General features: G+C 41.6%; 1 protein-coding gene across 1 annotated transcript; it reads left to right on the top strand.

The window, feature by feature from the left end:
- The first annotated feature begins 3,153 nt into the window (after positions 1-3,153).
- Positions 3,154-7,755, top strand: GZMH (granzyme H (cathepsin G-like 2, protein h-CCPX)). The gene is made up of 5 exons (XM_012647308.1): positions 3,154-3,208; positions 4,520-4,667; positions 5,095-5,230; positions 5,419-5,679; positions 7,502-7,755. Exons 1-5 carry the CDS (start codon positions 3,154-3,156, stop codon positions 7,646-7,648), a joined length of 747 nt encoding a protein of 248 aa, XP_012502762.1. The 3' UTR covers positions 7,649-7,755.
- The last annotated feature ends 11,256 nt before the right edge of the window (positions 7,756-19,011 follow it).

Here is a 19,011-nt window from a genome sequence, read left to right on the forward strand (position 1 = left end):
TATGTATACCATGGAGTACTATTCAGCTTTAAGAAACAATGGTGATATAACTCCTCTTGTATACTCCTGGAGAGAGCTGGAATACTAAGTGAAGTATCCCAAGAATGGAAAGACAAGCACCACATGTATTCACCATCAAATTGGTATTAACTGATCAACACATAAGTGCGCATATAAGAATAACAACTATTCAATGTCGGGAGGCGGGAGGGGGAGTGGGGAGGAAGGGACGGGTATATGCATACACAAAGAGTGCAATGTGCACCATCCAAGGGATGGACACACTGGAAACTCGGATTTGCCAGGGGAGGAGGGGCAAGGACAACATACGTAACCTAAACATCTGTATCCCCATAATATGCTGAAATAAAAAAAAAAAGAAAGAAAGAAATACAGAGAGCAAAAAGAAAAATCATATTTTTCAAAAGGCTACAAACTTCATACATTTTCAGCTTACATGTTGCACTTACTTAGAGGAATGGATTTGTTACTGCCCAACTAGGTTCCTTGTTCGCTGCTCAAGAGGAAGCCAATGCACTGAGACAGGAGGGGTTACAGTGGAGAAAGAGTTTAATACCGCAGAATGCCATGCAAAGAGACAGGAAAAATTTCTCAAATCCAAGTCCCAAACAATTTACGGGCCAAGGTTTTTAAAAATAGTTTGACAGGCAAAGAGCTGGGGAAATGGGTCACTGATTGGCTAGGGATACACTCAGAGGGTTGGGAAGCAGAAATTGTCTTCTTGCACTGCATAAGTTCCCAGGTCGCAAGACCAGTTGAGTGAGTTCCTTGGTATGGACCACTGGTCTTACTGGATCAGTTGGTCTACCACAAACCAGGGTCTGGAAGATAATCACAAAGACCAGCCTTAGGTTTCAGAAGGTTGATGTGATCTACGGGAGCAATGAAGAAAGTTAAGAAACTTTATGACCATTAAGCAATTATAGGAGAGCAAGCTAAGGAACAATGGCTGGTTACATATATTTTCTAACTATGCCCATAACTTTGCAGAGTTCAGGCTCCTACCACAGTTCCCCCCATATGCCCCTTTATTAATTTTATAAAGGGTGGTTTCAGATTTGTGAATAGAATGTAGAAAATGAGTACCATAGGCCCAGAGTGTCCGAAGCTTTTAAAATCTATAGATTTTGAATATAGAATATATATAGAAAAAGTAGCCCTAAGTGGAAAGTTAATAGACTTAAATGGCCATATCAGAAAGACAGAAAGATCACAAATTAACAACCTAATGTCACATCTCAAAGAACTAGAAAAAGATGAACAAACCAAACCCAAAGCCAACAGAAAAAAAGAAATAACAAAGCTCAGACCAGAACAAAACAAAATGGAAACCAAAAACAATACAAAGGATCAATGAAAGAAAAAGTTGATACTTTGAAAAGATAAATAAAATCAATAGACCACTAACCAGGTTAACCAGAAATGGAAGAGAAAGGACTCAATGAGATGTGAAAATGGAGACATTACAACTGATACCACTGAAATACAAAATATCATCCACAAATACTATGAAAACCTCTACACAAAAAACTAGAAAACCTAGTGGAAATGGATAAATTCTTGGAAACATACAACCTCGCAAGTGTTAATCAGGAAGAAATAGAAACCAACTTCTAATGAAACAGACCAATAATGAGCAGTGAGATTGAAGCCATAATAAAAAAAAAAAATCTCCTGACAATAAAAAGCCCCTGACCAGACAGATTCACAGCCAAATTCTACCAGACATACAAAGAACTGGTACCTATTCTACAGAAACTATTTCACAACATCGAGTAGGGAATCCTCTCTAATATGAAGACAGTATCACCCTGATACCAAAGCCAGGAAAGAACACACTAAAAAAGAAAACTACAGACCAATATCCCTTATGAACATAGATGCAAAAATCCTCAAAAATAAAATACTAGCAAACTAAATTCAACAGAGCATCAAAAAGATAAATAACCATGATCAAGGAGTTCTCATCCCAGGGATGCAAGGATGGTTTAACCTACACAAATCAATAAATGTGATTCACTACATAAACAGAAACAAAAACAAAGACCATATGATCATGTTAATAGATATAGAAAAGGCATTTGATAAAGTCTGACACACTTTCATGATGAAAAAAAAAAAACCTCAACAAACTAGGCATAGAAGGAACATAGCTCAAAATTATAAGCACCATATATCACAAACCCACAGCCAACATCATACTGAATGGGGAAAAGGTCTGGAACCAGAAAAGAGCCTGAATAGCCAAAGCAATCTTCAGTAAAAAGAACAAATCCAGAGGCATGACATTACCAGACTTCAAATTATACTACAAGGCTATAGTAACCAACAGAGCATGGTACTGGTATAAAAGTGACACATAGACTAATGGAACAGAACAGAGAACCCAGAAATAAAATCATCTACAACCGACTGATCTTTGACAAAGCAGACAACAACATACACAGAGGAAATGAAGCCCTATTTAATAAATGGTGCTGGGAAAACTGCATAGCCACATCCAGAAGAATGAAACAGGACCTTTATCTCTCACCAGGTACAAAAGTTAATTCAAGATGGATTAAAGACTTAAATGTAAGGCGTGAAACCATAGAAATGCAAGAAGAAAACAGAAAAAACTCTTTTAGACATTGGCCTAGGCAAAGAATTTATGACTAAGACCTCAAGTATCAGCTTTGCAAAGGCAGGAGCCATGTCTCTCACATCCTTGGATCTGCTTGCTAAATAATTGTTCATGATTTTATCAGAATGCAAAAAGAGCTCAGAGCTGAGACAAGGAGACATTCTTCATTCAGCTCAGTCACTTAGGAGCTTTGGGGGTTCTCACCCTTCTACTAGCTGCAGCCACACCTTCAACAGCCTCCACCTTCTTGTCCATTATTCTTGCTTTCACCTTGTGACTCAGAAGCAGAGTTGCAAATGTGGTAACAGTGCCATTTTCACTTAAACCAAAGCAGAGAACTTTGGCAAGCCAACTTGTATGATGACGCTCATCAAAACCAGGAGAGCACACACAGGTCTAGGAGGTCTGTGAGGTCACTAAGCCTGCCCCTCTTTCATCCCCCTCCCATGGTTTTGTATCTGGGTGGAGGAAACACCAGCATTGCTGATTTGGGCAGCCTTCCTGAGGAGATGGAGCCACTCCTAATCCTGTTGGCCTTTCTTCTGCCTCCCAGGGCTGGGACAGGTAAGTGACCATCCTTATCCAGAGGCCTGAACCTATCTTACGAAATCTCCTATATCTATAACCCTTCTACCCAGCACTGGTGAGGAATTTTCCTGAATCTGCCCCAGCTCCCATCCCTCACCCAGACTTATAAGTCTGATGCTAGATAGACATTCAACAAGGATGGAAGAAGGAAGGGTGTTCCCTAAAAGGTTTAGTAGGTGTTAGCCTCTCTCCAGACCTCTCCTTCATGACCTGGAAAGTGGGTTGTTCTTAGAAAGGCATTTGGTAGAAAATGTGTAGGTGCAAAAGATAAGTAATAATAACCCCTCCTTCAACCCAGGAAAAGGCATCTCTAGGTATTTCCAATTCCTTTGAGCTTTATTTGGCCAGTGTGGTCCCTGTTTTCTCAACTGTGCCACTTGCTCTGATTTCTGACCCTCCAACCCCAAAGCTTACCTATCCTATCTCTCAGCACTTCATCATCCCAGTTCTGCTCCCCGGTGGCTGTTCTGACAAGCAGACACCCAGGTTTCAGCAGTGGAGATTGTCATAGGACCCAGCTTAAGAACCAGTTAAATTATTCAGTGCCCTCCCCACTCTAACTGCTGTCCAGGACAGAAACCCAGGGTGCAACAGATCTCAGAGGTGGCAGATGGCTGCAACCACAGCTCTTCTATGGTCTTGGATCCACCCAGGCCTGTGAACTCCATGTTTTGCTAGCTTCCCCACTTCCCCTTCCTTCCCAGGTCCTTGGCTACTCCACCGTCTTTGGCAGTGCTTCCCCCACCATCCCAGAGGCCCTGAAGCCCACCAACACTACCCCCACCAAACCCTAGCCAAAGCCTAATTGGAAGCCATTCATTCGTGCAGCCAAAAAACAATTGCTGAGAACCTAGGATGTGAACCTAGGCCCTAGGACCTAAGGATTTTAGAAAATCCAACTCCATAAGCTCATGGGTAAATCATTAGAAAATGGCACTGACGGGCATGATAGCAAAGGCTCAGAGGGATCGGGGAGACTCACTAAGAAGGCAAGACCCAGGGCAGTTCTGTCGATTCCTCTGGGGCTCTGTAATCCTGAAGGTAGATTTTACATCCTCCTTGTGTGTCTGCAGTAGGATGCGATGACAAGCTCTGCCCCTCGTTTCTCAGAGGGGGTTCTGAGTTTTGAGGTTTAGAAGAGGTAGCTCCACCTACAAGAACTGCTGCCTGCCAAGTCCAGGAGGATGCTCACTCACTGCACGCCTCACCCTCAAGCACCGTCTTCCTGAGCCTTCTCTCCTGACCACACCTGCCCCAGCTACCTCAACTTCCAGTCTTTTCTTTCAGACGAGATCATCGGGGGCCATGAGGCCAAGCCCCACTCCCGCCCATACATGGCCTTTCTTCAGATCTGGGATAAGGGGACTCGGAAGAGGTGTGGCGGCTCCCTGATACGAGAAGACTTCGTGCTGACAGCCGCGCACTGTTGGGGAAGGTGAGGAGGAAATTTCCAACCCTCTAAGAAATACTCCACAGAGACCGCTGTCTGAACACCTGTGCAGGAGGGCTTCTGGGAGAAAGAGGGCGGGTAAGTCCCATGGGGGGAGAGGAAGGTTAGTGTCAGAGGCATTGCTGAGGTAAGAAAAAATCAGAGTGATCACGCCTGTCATATTCAGAGCCGGGGACATGCTTTGGCATAAGAATGGAAACTAAAGCAACCTCACGTGTTTTCCCAGGGGGAGCTGACCCCTGAGAACCACTGGTGCAATTAGCAGACAGCCACATCCTGGGGCCCTCCCATCCCCTCAGTTTCCCCTCAGCTGCAGCCCTGCCCTGCCCTTGCTATCACCTGCTCTTCATGGCTTTTGGGCTGTACCCCTGTGACTCCACACACCTGCAGCCCCTCTCTGCCGTCTGTGCAGCTCCATAAACGTCACCCTGGGGGCCCACAACATCAAGGAGCAGGAGAAGACCCAGCAGGTCATCCGTGTGAGAAGAGCCACCCGCCACCCAGCATATACTTCTAACAGATTCTTCAATGATATCATGCTGCTGCAGGTGAGGCAAAGTCCTGCTGCTCTCGCTCTGCTGGTCCAGTTGCCCCTCCCACTGTGATGCTGTCCCTTCTTCCCTCATTTCCATCCTGCTTGGCCTCAGAGGAGAGGGGAGACAGCTCAGCCCCAGCATGGCAACCAGGCCCGGGAGGCCACTGGCTGACCTGGACTTTCTTGCCTCTTCCCCACCAGCTGGAGACAAAGGCCAGGCGGACTACAGCCGTGCGGCCCCTCAAGCTGCCCAAGCACGTGGGCTGGGTGAAGCCAGGGGAGGAGTGCATTGCGGCCGGCTGGGGCCGGACTGCCCTGGAGAGCAAAAACTCAGACACACTGCAGGAGGTGATGCTGACCGTGCAGCAGGACAAGACGTGCGAAACGCTCTTTCCCCAGAATTACCGCAAAGCCACAGAGATTTGTGTGGGGGACCCAAAGACGACAAAGATCCCTTTCAAGGTTAGGTTTCCAGCATCTACACAAACAGGTCCCTGGGAGAGAGGAACTTGAGGGAGATCTGGGGTATGGGAGTGGCCAGCCCCTGCGCCCTCACGGTTAGGGTCAAGTGCTAGTGCAGAGCTGGTGCACACAGGTTTCAGAAAAATTTCTCCAGACAAAGATTAGGATAGAATAAGTTGATTTTACTTTCCCAAGTGGGAAAGGGCCAAACATGAGAGAGAAAGGGGAAGAGTGTGTCGGCCTAGAAAGCCGATTACTGAGAACTTTTATTTAGGAAATGTAAAAAAGGGGATGAAAGATGATTTATGGTTGTTGTCAAATTCACAGGGTGCTGTGAACTGTCATATCTGCTCTTTCTCTTCTTGGCAGGCAGATAATAGAATCAGCTGTGTGAAACTGCTGTATCTGTTCCTTTTCTTTAGCAACAGACTGATAGCAGAAATGGCTGTTAGAGATCTTGTCATGATCTTGCCCTCAAGATATGATTTGGGGCAGGATCTGATGCCGGAAGTTTGTCCCTGCTGCTGCTGTCTTCCAGGAGCTTCTGAAGAACTACTCTAGGCTGTAGAAACTGAGTCTAAAGGGCAGTTTTAGTCAATAGGTCTAGCAACCTAAAAGGAAAAATTTACATTTCCTTTTGTCTGCTGGGTTCCTTTTAGATGTAAAAACAGAGCTGCCAACAGGGAGACAAAGAGCAGAGATCAGGCAGAAAGCTCATGATTGATCTTTAGATGTCATTAGGAAATTGTGGGATTAGGTATTTTCCTGTTATTTGAGCAAGGCCACCCCTTTCATTCCCCCCTTTCTATGGTTAAACTTAAAATTTCTATTTAAAGAAATGAACTCAGAAGCAGGGAAAATGGGTGGAGGTCTTTCTTCTGGAACTGCTTCCAGCTGGTAATGACCAATGAGATCTTTTTATGGAGAGAGTTCATTTGAATCATTAAGGGGAAGGTGGTTGAAAACGGATGGTCTTGAAAGCTATGTTAGAGGCATAGTTTTGTATGAATGTTACCAGATAGCGGAGAATGCAGGGTTTGAAAAGGAGAGCTAAAAGCAGAGCTGCTAGGGGCAATAGCCAAGAATCCTAAGGGCACACATGGCCAGAAGAGTTCACAGTTCTGAGAAGGCAGAGGGCCTCTTGGACTGTAGGCACATAGAGATGTCACAGAGCGTGCATAGTGGGAGACGTGGAGAGTAAGGTTATTATCATTAGGGCTCCCAGCGTGGGCAAAGAGCTGACCGGCCTGGTTTGTAAGCCGTGCTGTGGTGGCATTCACAGAGTGATATGAGAAATATAAAGAGGAGGCAAAGGGCGATACGGAGCCATTTATACCACACCGTATTACTGGAGCCTGGAATCCATGATGGGCTGGACTTTTAGGGAGTTCACCATGGCTGGAAGCAGATTCTGGAGGATCCAGGGCCAAATTCTCAGAAGCTTAGCTGTAGTGGGAGTAGTGAGAATTACTTAAAAAGGACCGTTTTCTAAGGTTGGCCATCTCCTTCACTCAACCGAGAGCTTGGGCAGCCTGGGTGCCCCAGGAATCCAGTCTTTAGTCCATGTCCTGGGCAGATGCAGGTGGGCATGTGGAAGCTTCATCCCATAGCAGCGTTACCACCAGAGTATATCCCTGAGGACTGCAGAGAAAGCCTTGGCCTGGGTTGAGCTGGAAAGAACAGTCAGGAACATACTGGAGCCCCAGGACTCAGGGAGGTGACAAGAAGGCTGCCCTGGCCCTGATGCCACATACACAGCCCCCTAACAGAGACCACCCATGCCTGGGGAAGCCAGCTCAGTTTTTCCTGTCTCTGCCCACAGGGGGATTCCGGTGGCCCCCTCGTGTGTAAGAACATGATCCAGGGTATCGTGTCCCGTGGACGAATAAATGGGACCCCTCCAGGAATATTCATGAAGGTCTCACATTTCCTGCCCTGGATACGGAAAACAATGAAGCGTAGCTGCTGACAGCAGGGGTAAGACTGACCTTCCTCTGAGCTTGACCATCTTTTCTGGGCAGAGGCAAGAATCCCACAGAGGTGGACAGTGGGGAATGCAGGATTGCAATAAATGGATCTCGAGCATCAATATGACTGAAGTCTTGTCTATGCATTGAACTGCTTTCAATATGTGACAACGCTGCTCCAGGCAGCCCCTGTCAATTCTCGTTTTGCTTCCTCCTTTCCCCCACCGGTTCCTCCTTTCCCTCCCTAAAACCCATGCTGTACAATTTCTCATCAAATTCTCACTCATGTGTCTTTCATACCTAATTTTCTGCCACAGACAATCTTCTCCCCCTGATAAGCAAAACCCCCATCTATTACTTGGCACATCAGGCACCTGAGACCCCCACCCCTCATGGAAGACCCGCATCAGCATAATACTAACCTATTACCTGGCGCATCACCATAACAATAAACCTATTACCTGACTCATCAACTAAGCTATTACCTGGCCCGTCACCATAACAATAAACCTATTTCCTGGTGCATCAACTAACCTATTACCTGGTGCATCACCATAACACTAAACCTATTACCTGACTCATCAACTAATCTATTACCTGGCGGGCATTAGCCACCTGATACCCCACCACTTGGACCAACCCAACTTAATAGAAGTGGGAAAGATCGGCTAGATGGGGCTCAGAATTTTGTGGCGAGACCCCTCTGAGCCCGCCAGCGAATAAACTTTGATTCTCCGACTCTCCGTGTGCCACTCGGTTTCTCCTCGGAACCACCCGCTGTAACACTTGCTGTAACACCCCCACAAAATGAACCTCTCTGGGCCTTACGAGTTTCTCACCGTCTCTAAGCCAACCACTATCACCAATGCCCCCACCCCGCAACCCACGAGCACTCCAGTGCGGGCAGGCTTCTCCCACAGCCAGGCCTCTGCAGCTCGGGAGGCCAGATGCTCCTCTGACGCCGCTCAGCCTCAACCAGGCCCTGTTTTCCAGCCCTGCCCTGGGCCCAGCACTGAGCTCAGTCGGCCTCCTTCCTCCCTAGCCGGCCTTCCCACACCGGCCCTGCTTTTCACCCAGGTGTCCCTAGCCACCAGCTCCTCCCTTCTAGCCCTTTTTGAGCCAGCCTCTCTCTTTATCGACTCCCTATCAGAGTTTTCAAGGCTGTGTGGATTCTCCTCTATTGTTTGTCCCAGCCAGACCTGGGCTGCCCGCCCACCTGACGCTGATCAGAGGAGCCAACTCCTACTTCCCACCTGGGCAGGGCCGGCTGAGGCCCTCACTTTAGCCCAGCAGCCCCCAGGGGCGCAGTCATCGCCCCCCCCGCCCCACCCCCCAGTCGCTCAGGAGCCTGGCCTGGCCTCAGGACCCTGGCTCCCCCTGCTGGCAACCTGGGGTTATGGCAGCCTTGCACCAGAGGGCTCTGGGGCTGCTGGGGCTGAAAGTACCCCTTTGCCATCCACCAGGAGACAAATACTTGCTGATCTCTCTTTCTTTGTGCCAGGCACATGATAGGCTCTTGTCCCTACTTTTAGAAAACATACAGTGATGAGAAATTTCCTCGAAATTCTCCCAGTTCCTCTTCTTCCACCAGGCAGGAAAGTTTGCCACAAATGGATCTGTATTTGGAATCCACAAGAAATTCTGCTTTGAAAGTAATTAAATTCTCTGTATTCTATCTGCAAATTACAGTGTCACATGCCTGATCTGGTTTCATTCCAGAAGGGCAGTCCGTGAAATTGGAAGAAACTTAGAGACCCTCAGGTCCTGAGCTTTCTCATCTATGCTCAGTGGAGTCTGTATCCAGAGGTGGGAGGGGAAGAAGGAAGCAACAGGAACAGCCGTAACTTTGTTAATTTTACACGTGGAAGACATGAACCTCAGCCCATAAACCTAAGAAATGCTACGGTTCAAGTGCAAGATACTCACTTGTGACCCAGATGACCTCATTTAGGATCCTTATCTGCCAAACGGTACCACCAGTGAGTCAGATGTGACAGGACATAATAAATTCACAATAGCTGGACAAAACTGCATCAAGTGGGACCAAAACTGGACAAAGGAGCAACTTCCCCTAAAAAGAATAACAAATCACATGGATTCAGAAAAAAACAAAATCCAACACATTTTAAAATAAGAGGAAAAGCAAATACACTTATTTTTCACGTTGTCCACTTGACAAGTCTTCCCCTGGGGATCACAACACTGGCAGTAGTATAGATGAGAGACGAGTTAACTGCATACAGACGTGAGCAAGTGAACAGTAGAGCGTGCAGGAGCTGGGGGCAACCACACAGAAGAAATGTAGACACCCCAGAAAGTCAGCCATTAAGAGCTCCATAGAGTCCCAGGATGGAAGCCAGAGACAGCAACAGAGTGACCAAAGATGTCCTCCACCAGGGGCAAGGACCATGCCTGATGGGTCAGTCTTGCCTCTTACACCTGATAGAAATACTTGACACTGAGTATAAGATGCATTAGGAAGAAAAGACATTGCCTTAGAATGACTGTAGCATCATGAAGACTGGGCTGCTCTTGATACATCTTTCTTTAAAGTGATCTCCACATAAATTTACATTTATTTCTCTTTCTTGATCTAGTGATTTTTATTTCTAGGACTTTATCCTATGTAAGATCTAAAGTGTGTATGTGTATGTGTGTGTGTGACAGTGTATGTGTATGTAGGAGAGTTATTCATAAAAATGTTCATCACAGCATTATTTATAATAGACCCCAAATTGGAATCAGTATTAATGTCCAAAATAGGGAAATTATAAAGTATAGTGCATTTGCCCTATGCACTATACAGCAGTTAGCATCTACCTTATCCACAGCTGTACAAAACTAGGCGAAGTACATTAAGAGGCAAGTTATTTAAAAAAAAAAAAAAAAAAACACAAATAAGCATTTAGGAGCAAGTTAAAGCTCACTAATTACTCAATGAAAAATTAAAATATTAATAATTTCTTGCTTATCATATTGGGAAGGATTTACAAAAATGATAGCACTCAGATTCAGTATGGACATTGAGAAAATGACATTTTCACAACTTACATACAAAGATCCTTTAAAAAAAAAAAAGTCTTTGACCCAGCTATCAATCACACCAAGAAAACTGAACAAGGTTATTCCTTGTAAAAACCTTGTTACACAAGTAAAATCTTAGAAACAATGCCAATGTCCAGCACTAATTTGGCTATTCGTTTTTAAAAGTGGCATATTACTAATCATTACAGAATCCTTAAAGTTATGATATACTATTACATTTTGTTACATGGAAGAATATTCACCAGGTATGCTTAAGTAGAAGCAGGTTATAGATTAGCATATATTATAATTAAATTTTTGCTTATACATATATTTTTCTTTTAGCTTTTGTTCTTCCTACATATCCATTTTCCTAATTTTTCACAACTTTTATGTATTATTTAATAAATTAAGTCTATTTATTACATATGAATTTGATTCTAAAATGATATTCACTAATAGATTTTTAATAAAATGAGGGAAATATTTATGCTAAATAATTAAAATATAGGATTCAAAAGTAAATATATTGTGATCACACCTATGTAAAAATATACAAAGAAAAAAATCTAGATGAAAATACAACGCTGTTAACAATGATCAACTGGATGGTGAGATTAAGACTGACATATTTCTTGCCTGGGCACAGTGGCTCACACTTGTAATCCTAGCACTCTGGGAGGCCGAGGGGGAAGGATCACTTGAGGTCAGGAGTTTGAGACTAGCCTGAGCAAGAGCAAGACCCCGTTTCTACTAAAAATAGAAAAAATTAGCCGGGCAACTAAAAAAATTAGAAAAAATTAGCTGGGCATGGTGGCGCATGCCTGTAGTCCTACCTACTCGGGTGGCTGAGGCAGGAGGATCACTTGAGCCCAGGAGTTTGAGGTTGCTGTGAACTACGCTGATGCCACAGCACTCTAGCCTGGGCAACACAGTGAGAATCTGTCTCAAAAAAAATAAAAAGATTTCATATTTCTTCCATTTTTTAATTTATTCACTATTTTAAAGTTTACAATTATTAAAATAATTTTATTTTTAAAAAATATTCCAATGAAAAAGATATCTGTGAAATGCCTGAAAAAGAATTCAAAATAATGATATTAAAGAAGCTCGGTGACACACAAGAGAACATGCATAAACAATACAAAGAAATCAGCAAAACAATTCATGATCTAAATGAGAAAATTCAGCAAAGAGATAAATACTATAAACTAGAACCAACAGAAATCCTGGCACTAAAGAACTCAATGAATGAAATAAAAAATACAATTGAGATCTTTAACAATAGACTAGATCCAACATAAGAAAGAATTTCTGAACTCAACTGCAGGTCTTTTGAAATAACTCAGTGAGACAAAAAAAAGAATGAAGAAAGTCTACATCTGAGATACCAGAAAGCCACCAAATATTTAAATGTTGGGTATTCCTGAAGAAGAAGAGATGAGCAAAGGCATAGAAAACCTATAAAATGAAATAATAGCTGGAAACTTCCCAAGTCCTGCAAGAGATATACACATCCACATGCAGGAAGCTGAAAGATCCTCAAATAGCTCAAACCAAAAAAGTCTTATTCAAGGGACGTTATAGTCAAAGTGTCAAAAGTCAAAGATACAGCGAATTCTAAAACCAGTAAGAAAAAATTGTCTAGTCACTTATAAGGGAATCCTCATCAGACTAACAGTGAATTTCTCAACAGAAACCTTACATGCCAGGAGAGAATGGGATGATGTACTTAAAGTACTGAAGAAAAAATTAAAAATCTAGAAGTCAAGAATACTATACTCAGCAAAGCTAGTCTTTCAAAGTCAAAGAAATATAAAGTTTTGTTACCAAAAACTTGGCACTTGTCCTCAAGGCTGCCTCAGAAGAATGAGAATAAGTATTTGGGGGAGGAGGAAAGAGAATTTTTATTACTTTGCCGGCAAAGGAGGAAAATGGCAGACCTTCTTGTTTCAAAATCCAAATTTCCTGAACACAGGCAGAAATACAGAGTTTTTAAAGGGAGGGCCCCTCAGTTCTAGGCTATTGTAGTTAATTACACTAATCATCCCATCTCTGTCCAAGACAAAGCCTGAGAACTCCACTAGCTGCTGACCTGGGGGGCTGGCATCACCTAGGAGTTATCTCCTCTAACAAAGGACTTAACCTGCCTCAGGGATGCAGGCCAGGCTGCAGTTCCCAAAAAGAGTGGGCAAAGTTTTAAAGAGACAGAAAGTCTTTGTTTTTTCTTCAGGCCCTTCATTCTGTTAGTTTTTCCCAAACAAGCAAAAACTTTAGGAAATGTATCAATACTCGACTAGTCCTATAAGAAAAGCTCAAGGTGAATCCTATATCTGGAAGTGAAAGGATAATATCTACCTTCATGAAAATACATAAAAGTATAAAATTCTCTGGTAAAGCTGATACACAGACACACAAATCAGATAGAGAAAGAACTCAAATGTTACCACTACAGACAACCACCAAATCACAAGGATAAACAGTAATAAAAAAGAAAGGAAGAGAGGATATACAATGCAACCAGAAAATCATTAATTAAATGAATAAGTCTTCACCTATCAATAATAATCTTGAATGTAAACACATTAAATTTACCACTCAGAAGATACAGGTTGGCTGAATGGATTAAAAAAACATGACCCAACTATATTCTACCCACAAGAAACTCACTTCAGGCTGGGCATGGTGGCTCATACCTGTAATCCCACCACTTTGGGATGAGACAGGAGGATCACTTGAGCCCAGGAACTATAGGTCACAGGGAGCTATGACTACATCACTGCACTCCAGCATGGCCAACAGAGTGAGACTGTCAAAATCTTTCTTTTTTTTTTTTTTTTTTGAGACAGAGTCTCACTGTGTTGCCTGGGCTAGAGTGCCATGGCGTCATCCTAGCTCACAGCAACCTCAAACTCCTGGGCTCAAGCGATCCTCCTGCCTCAGCCTCCCAAGTAGCTGGGACTACAGGCATGTGCCACCATGCCCGACTAATATTTCTATATATTTTTAGTTGTCCAATTAATTTCTTTCTATTTTTAGTAGAGACGGGGTCTCGCTCTTGCTCAGGCTGGTCTCAAACTCCTGAGCTCAAACGATCTGCCCGCCTCGGCCTCCTAGAGAGCTAGGATTACAGGCATGAGCCACCAAGCCCGGCCTGTCAAAATCTTAAAAGACAAAAATATTAACATTTTTAATATCTTAAAATATTAGAAGATTTCCCAAAATAATGTGAAGTAATGGAGCAACTGGAACCCTCATATATTGAATTTCTTGAAACACGTAAAAATAGAAACACAATATACCAAAACATATGGGATACAACAGAAGCAATGTTAAGAGAGAAGTTTATAGCATTAAACACCTACATCAAAAAAGTAGAATGATTTCAAATAAACAATATAATGATGTATCTCAAGGAACTGCAAAAATCAGAGCAAACCAAGTCCAAAATTAGAAGAAGGAAAGAAATAATAAAAATCTTAGAAGAACTCAACAAAATAAAGACTAAAAAAATACAAAGGATCAACAAAAGAAAAAGTTGATTTTTTGAAAAGATAAACAAAATTAATAAACCACTGACTTAGACTAAGAATAAAAGAAATAAGACCCTACTAAATAAATCAGAAATAAAAATATACACATTACATCTGATAATGTAGAAATCAAAGGATTGTTAGAGACTATTATGGACAACTACATGCTAACAAATCGGAATATGTAGTGGAAATGGATGAGTTCCTGGACATATACAATCTACCAAGATTGAACCAAGAAGAAACAGAAAACCTGAACAGACCAATAACAAGTAATAACATTGAATCAGTAATAAAAATTCTCCCAACAAAGAAAAGCCCAGTACTAGATGGCTTTACTCCTGAATTCTACCAAACACATAAAGAACTGACCCCAATTCCTCTCAAGCTATTCCAAAAATATTAAAGGAGGAAATTCTCTCTAACTCATTCTACAAGGCCAGTATTACCCTGATACTAAAACCAGATAAGGACACAACAACAACAAAAAAAGAAAACTACAGGTCCATATTCCTGATGAATATAAACCAAAAATCCTTAATAAAATGCTCACAAACTGACTCCCAAAACACATCAAAAAGACAATACATCATGATCAAATGGGATTTATCCCAGTGATGCAAGGATAGTTCAACATGTGGAAATGAATAAATGTGATGTATCACATCAACAGAATGAAAGACAAAAATCATAGGATCATCTAAATAGATACAGAAAAAGCATTTGACAAAATTCAACATCCTTCATGATAAAAATTCTCAACAAATTAGGCAAATAAGGGACAAACCCAACATAATAAATGTGATATAGGAGAAACCAACAGCTAAAATCATACTGAATGGGGGAAAGCTGAAAGCCGTTCATCTATTAAATAGTAACCGGAACAAGACAAGGATGTCCATTGTCACCAATCTTATTTAACATAATATTGGAAGTCCTACTCAGAGCAATCAGGCAAAAGAAGGAACTAAAATGTATCCAAATGAGAAAACAGGGAGTTAAATTGTTCCTCTTTGCAGAGAACATGATCTTGTATATAAAAAATCCCTACGGATGCCACCAAAAAACGCTTAGAATTGATAAATGAGTTCAGTAAGTTGCAGAGTACAAAATCAACATATGAAAATCTATAGCATTTCCATATAGCAAACTAGCTGAAAAAGAAATCAAAAGAGCAATCACATTTATTAATATAATAGCTAAAAAAAATAAAATGCCCAAGCAATCAATTTAGCCAAGAAAGTGAAAGACCTCTACACTGAAAACAAGAAAACATTGATGAAAGAAATTGAAGAGAACACAAACAAATGGCAAGACATCTTATAGTCAAAGACCTGAATACTCAATATTATTAAAATAACCATACTACCCAAAGAAATCTACAGCTTCAGTGCAATCCCTATCAAAATACCAATGAAGTTCTTCACAGATATAGGAAAAAAAAGTCCTAAAATCCATATGGAGCCACAAAAGACCCAGAATAGCCAAAGCAATTGTGAGCAAAAATAACAAAGCTGGAGACATCACAATAGCTGACTTCAAAATATACTACAAAGCTATAGTAACCAAATCAGCATGGTACTGGCATAAAAACAGATACACAGATCAATGGAACAGAATAAAGATCCCAGAAATAAATATACACATTTACAGCCAAATGATTTTTGACACAGTTGCCAAGAGTATACATTGGGGAGAGGAAACCCTCTTCAATAAACGTTTCCAGGAAAACTGAATATCCATATGCAGAAGAATGAAACTAGACCCCTGTATCTTACGATATACAAAAACAACTCTGAATGGATTAAAGACTTGAACATAAGACCCCAAACTATAAAACTACCAGAAAAAAAAAAAGGAGTAATGCTTCAGGACATAAGTCTTGGCAAGGATTTTATGGCCAAGACCTCAAAAGTATAGGCAACCAAAACAAAAATAGACAAATGGGATATATTAAAATAAAAAGCTCTGCGCAGCAAAGAAACAATCAACAGAATGAAGAGACAACCTGCAGAATGGGAGAAAATATTTCCAAACTATTCATCTGACAAGGGATTAACATCCAGAATATACAAGGAACCCAAACAACTCGACAGAAAAAAACAAACAAACAAAAACAAATAGGCCAGGCACAGTGGCTCACCCTTATAATCTCAGCACTTTGGGAGCCCAAGGTGGAAGGATCGCTTGAAGCCAGGGGTTCAAGACCAGCCTGGACAACACTACAAGATCTCATGTCTACAAAAAATTTAAAAATTTTCTAGGCATGGTGGCATGCACCTGTAGTCCCAGCTACTCAGGAGGCTGATGTAGGAAGGTCGCTTCAACCCAGGGGTTTAAGGTTTCATGGAGCTATGATTGTGCCTCTGTACTCCAGCCTGGGCAACAGAGAGAGACCCCAACTCTAAAAAAATAACAAAAATTAAAATTAAAAAATAAATAATCCCATTAAAAGATATGCAAGGGTCTGAGTAGACATTTCTCAAAAAAAGACATACAAATGGCCAACAGGTATATGAAAAAATGCTCAACATCACTAATTATCAGAGAAATGCAAATCAAAACCACCATATGATATCATCTTACCCCAATTAGAATGGCTATTATGAAAAACAAAAATAAAAAATGCTGGCAAGGATGCAGAGACATGGAAACTCTTAAACACTGTTGATAGGAATGTGAATTAGTGCAGCCATTATGGAAAACAATGTGGAAATTTCTCAAAAAACTAAAAATAGAACTACCATACAATCTGGCATTCCCACTACTGGGTATTTAGTGAAAGAAAAGGAAATCAGTTTATCAAAGGGATACCTACACTCTCAGGTTTATGGCAGCACTATTCACGATAGCAAAGATATGGAATCAACCTGTGTCCATCAGAAGATGAATGGATAAAGAAAATATGGTGTATATATACACAATAGAATACTATCCAGCCATAAACAAGAATGAAATCCTGTCATTCACAGCAACATGGATGGAACTGGAGGTCATTATGTCATTAATAAATAAAATGAGCCCGGTACAAAAAGACAAACATTGCATGTTCTCACTCACGTGTGAGAGCTAAAAAAAAAGTTGACCTCATGGAGGTGGAGAGTAGAATAATAGCTACCAGAGACTGAGAGTGGGGAGGAGAAGATGAAGAGAGATTAGTTAATGGGTACAAACATACGGTTATGTAGAAGAAATAAGTTCTAGTGTTCAAAAGCACAGTAGGGTGATAATAGTTAGCAACAATACATTGCATGTTTCAAAATAGCTAGAAGAGAAGCCTTGAAATGTTCTCAACACAAAGAAATGATAAATGTTTGAAGTAATGGATATTCTAAGCACTCTGATTTGCCATTACGCATTGTATGCATGTATCAAAATATTACATGTATCCCATAAATATGTACAATTATTATAGATCAATTTAAAAAGTTTACATATTAATATATCAGATGACATGAATTTCTCCATGCCACTAAATAGTCTTCTAAAGCATGTCATCTCATTAATACGTCATAATTTATATTATCATTCTATTATTGTTGAATATTTGGATTATCTGAGCATTTTTGGAAGAGGGTCTCAAGGAATACTTTACCTCTACCTCTTTCACACATTTACTCAGGGTCCCAGGGTTAGGTGCTCAGTCTTAGAAGGAAGCTTTTTGGCCAGGAAACACTAAGGACCTTGACCTTTTTTCAAATCTTTTTCTGTCACATTCAGGGCTTCCAGTGTACCTCTTTCCCTCTAACTACTTTGGTGGAAAGATTTTAAGCAAATCCCAGTGAGTTTGCTACAGCAAAATCATGTACTTCAGGACACTTTCAGGAGTTCTTTCCTTTGTCACCTGCTCTTCCTTGCTTGTCCCTAAGGACAAGAACACAGGCCAGTTTGTGACAAGGAAGTGTCTGGCTCCCTGCAGACACTTGTGGCCAGAAGACAATGACTTGGGCACAGCCATCTCCAGCATTGACAGTTAATAAAACAATCACAAGCCATCAGTAGAAACTTTCCAAGGAGCTTCCAAAACATCCTTCTAAGAGTAATGTTAAGGTAGCCTTGAGCAGCTGGAGTGCCTCAGTGGTAAACTGGTCAGTCTCCTACAAAGCCAAGAGGAACCAGATTGCTTACTGACTAGAGTAGCATCAGAGGGAGGGAGGGGGATTTGACTCAGCAACAGCTGGCAACTGCCTGCTCAGGGGACTTGCATTGTTGGTGGCTTATGGGCCCCAGGGAGGAGGTGAGACGCACCCTACCATAATGTCCCAACATCCCAGAGGAGAAAAACATTGTAACCGACGGAAATGTAATAAAACAGTCCAAGGCAGATGTAACCAGCTATGGTTATTGTGAAACATATCACCGTCTTTTTTCTTGAAATATCATACTTTTTTATTAAAATAGAAAATAAAATATTTCAAAAGTATGTGCCCCACTCTACTCTCATATATTCCCCTCTCCATCCAAATGTTCTCTCTCACCCTCACCCTCTGGCATTTCTTTGAAAACATATTGCAAAATATACATACATGAAAAGCACATAAAACATAAACATACAGTTTAAAGAATAACTATAAGGCATCTGATATCAAGAAATAGAGCATGGTCAACACCACAGAAACACTCCATCATCTTTTCCTGGTCAAAATGCCCTCTCTGCCCTCCAAACCTAGAGGTAATTAATGTTCTGACTTTTATGATAACTACTTCCTTGCTTTTCATTACACATTTACCAGGTAAGTATGCATTTCTATGCAATATAGTTTTATGTTGTCTAGTTTTGAACTTTATGTAAATAAAACCATGCTGAG

Source organism: Propithecus coquereli, unplaced genomic scaffold (genome assembly GCF_000956105.1).
Source record: "Propithecus coquereli isolate 6110/MARCELLA unplaced genomic scaffold, Pcoq_1.0 Scaffold261, whole genome shotgun sequence".
Classification (NCBI taxonomy): Eukaryota; Metazoa; Chordata; class Mammalia; order Primates; family Indriidae; genus Propithecus; species Propithecus coquereli.

What these genes read in the sequence shown, in the direction of transcription:
- GZMH (XM_012647308.1), top strand. Translation starts at nt 3,154, where the DNA reads ATGGAGCCACTCCTAATCCTGTTGGCCTTTCTTCTGCCTCCCAGGGCT. An exon ending in ATGATATCATGCTGCTGCAG is followed by an intron (nt 5,231 to 5,418) that starts GTGAGGCAAAGT and finishes CTTCCCCACCAG; the next exon opens with CTGGAGACAAAGGCCAGGCG. An exon ending in CGACAAAGATCCCTTTCAAG is followed by an intron (nt 5,680 to 7,501) that starts GTTAGGTTTCCA and finishes CTCTGCCCACAG; the next exon opens with GGGGATTCCGGTGGCCCCCT.